The sequence below is a fragment of the Puccinia triticina genome, chromosome 6A, assembly GCF_026914185.1.
Source record: "Puccinia triticina chromosome 6A, complete sequence".
In the NCBI taxonomy this organism is placed as follows: Eukaryota; Fungi; Basidiomycota; class Pucciniomycetes; order Pucciniales; family Pucciniaceae; genus Puccinia; species Puccinia triticina.
Genome location: NC_070563.1, coordinates 57,356 through 59,954, shown reverse-complemented (window position 1 = coordinate 59,954; position 2,599 = coordinate 57,356). Strand labels below are relative to the sequence as shown.

Sequence of the window (2,599 nt, the reverse complement as noted above, 5' to 3'; positions counted from 1 at the left end):
CTAGAAGATTACAGTTGATAAGCTTAGATGTACTAGAAGTAAAACGAAAATTCTAAATCCTCATACATACCTTATCAAGGCATCTTTACGACTGAACTCCCCACCACACTGACCGCACCTCCATTGAGGCTTGCGATCCCCTCCAGGACCCTTTGTATCATGTATTGTTTCCTTGTGCCTGGCGAGATCATATGGTCTCTTGAACATTGTTTCACACTTCCCCCCCGTTTTTTCGTCCACGTGGCCGCACATGATCGGACCTGTTGGGTGCATATTACTAGATGAGTCATCTATGACGTTCTGGAGCGTTTGAATGGGTGAGCGACAAGGTTTGGTCAGGCAGTCGTTTTGAGCTGCGCGGGTTGATATTTTGCGAGTAGCACGCCCAGGAGCATTGATCGGCGTGGTCGGACTCTGACGTAAGCCGGTGCTTTTGCTGCTGCCAAGCCCGAAGGAGCTCCGAGTTACCCGTGGATAGGGCGATAAAGTATGATAGCTACTGCTCCAAGCTCTCCGGCCTTTTCTGACTTGATCCCCGTTCTTCGCCTGACTTGTTTTTGAGCACGTCTTGGTTTCGCGAATTTTATTGGCATGTGCTAGCGACGAAGCTGGACTTCTATTACCGCTCTCTTTCTCTTCAGAGCCCTGATCTCCAACAGTGGATTCGATATTGTCAGTTGAAACATTGAGTCTGGCCTCACTGTCCACTAAATTCAACGGAATTTCGTGTCCTTCCACAGCATTGCAGGGACAAGCGCTTTCAGGAGACGATGTGGGTTCAAGCCAGGTTGTATCACTTAGTTTGACCGAATCATTGCCAGTGAATTGTATCTGACACCTGGATATCGAATGGGAATTCTCGCTAGGCAACTCATCAAAAGTAGCGTCCAACTGGTACCATTCTGTATCTTTAGGACGACTTGAACGTTTGTGCGAAGATTTCATTCCGTTTTGCGCAATCGATGAGCACTTGTTGATCGATTTTTCTAGGTGATCAATACGAGTCTTCTGCTCTGAATGGCGCATGCCAATGTGTTGCTCACTCTTTTCAACCAACTCCAACCCGGTCGTCTCTGTTTCTAGTGTGCTTGTTTCGTCTTCCGAAGAGGCAGAGAATTCTTCGCAATTAGGAGTAATGCCTGTAGAGTTACAAGCCAACAACTCTGATGGGCCGGAGGTAGGCAAATCGGCTGAGGTGTTCAAACATTTTGATTGCCGACGAATTGAAAAGGGCATTTCGTCCTTCGCACAGACGTTGGTTTCAATATTTTCAACAGAATTCGCCGACGCCGGCTTTTCACATGCCGAAAAAAATTGCGTCTCAAGATTTGAGGGAAATCCAGAGGTCGTATTGTATTGCGTCCAACGTATGGCATTTTTTGGCACACATTGCGGCGGCAGACTAAATTGAGAAACGGTTAATTCATCAGGGGATTTCAAAACCCGCTTTCCTGTACTTGAATTGCAGGAATATGAACCATTGGTGTCAATAGTGAAGCGTTGATCCAAATGTGGAGGAGATGAATCCGCAGTGAGAGAAGGTTCGTCTGGCAGATGGTATTGATTTTCTGGGAGGTTGGCAATGGGCTGCATTTTATTCAGTGTTATATCGCAATTGTTTATCCAGCTATGACTGGCACGGCGTGTAGCTTCGTCCTCGAGTTTCTTGTAAACGTGATCATAATCCAAGAAAGCATCCTTGGGGCTAACAGTTTTACCGTCCCAGGCACTTGTGACAATCGGGAAGGTATCTCGGCCGCTATGCAAGTTTTTCGCAAATTTTCGGTCACCACCAGCGAGTTGGCTATTCAATGTATCATACACTGCGGTGTCATGCGGCAAATGTGGACCAAGCTGAATCGTGCGTTCCTCGCTGGATTCCTTCCTCCTCTCCTGTGACGCGGGATCTTCAACTGAGGGAAGACTGCTGAAATGATAGGTTTTTGAGGATAGACCTGTGGAGGTGTCACGTTGAGGAAATTCTGAGTCTAAGCTTTGCGCGCAAGTGGGGATCGATAGAAATTTAAAAAGATCAGAGTCTTCTCTCAAATGCTGTTCGCCTGCGGATAGTGAAGGGATTAGATGAAGAAAAGAAGCACCCATGTTAGTAAATTTTTCGTTGGACTTACCACCATTGTAGCGATCCAGTTCACTCCCTACTCTGATGGACTCAGGGTCTTGAAGGTTAAAACCCCAACAATTCATGGAAGAAGCAGTTGGCTGTTTAGCTTCTGTTGGAACTAGAGCATCACAATCTAGAAGACATGTCGGGACTGGCGGGGACGGCATGAAACTGGTCTTTGGTGAGATATTTGAGCTTAATAATTGGTGTTGAAGTGAGAGTTCAAGTTGATTATTACGCGCGCGGGGGGAAGTTGATCTGGTACTCCAACCCGCTAAAGGAGGCATCATAAGTCTGAGTCAATAAAGGTCTTCGGGGATGAGGTACTAGGTGCTTTGGCAAGAGGCTCCTTCAAGACTTGAAGGTATAATGGTGAAAGAACACACATCGAGCAATATGATGTCCCGAAGGTCAAGTCGTGCCCTAGAGTGGTGGACCCCTTTTCTGATGTGGCATGTTTAATCTTCCTGATACAAT

The 2,599-nt window shown here is 46.6% G+C and overlaps 1 protein-coding gene across 1 annotated transcript; it reads right to left on the bottom strand.

Annotated features, from left to right (window-relative positions):
* On the bottom strand, positions 1-2,289 carry PtA15_6A7 (uncharacterized protein; the record flags this gene model as incomplete). The annotated part of the gene is made up of 3 exons (XM_053170542.1): positions 1-32; positions 114-2,060; positions 2,130-2,289. 3 exons carry the CDS (start codon positions 2,287-2,289, stop codon positions 1-3), a joined length of 2,139 nt encoding a protein of 712 aa, XP_053020934.1.
* Positions 2,290-2,599: the final 310 nt, after the last annotated feature.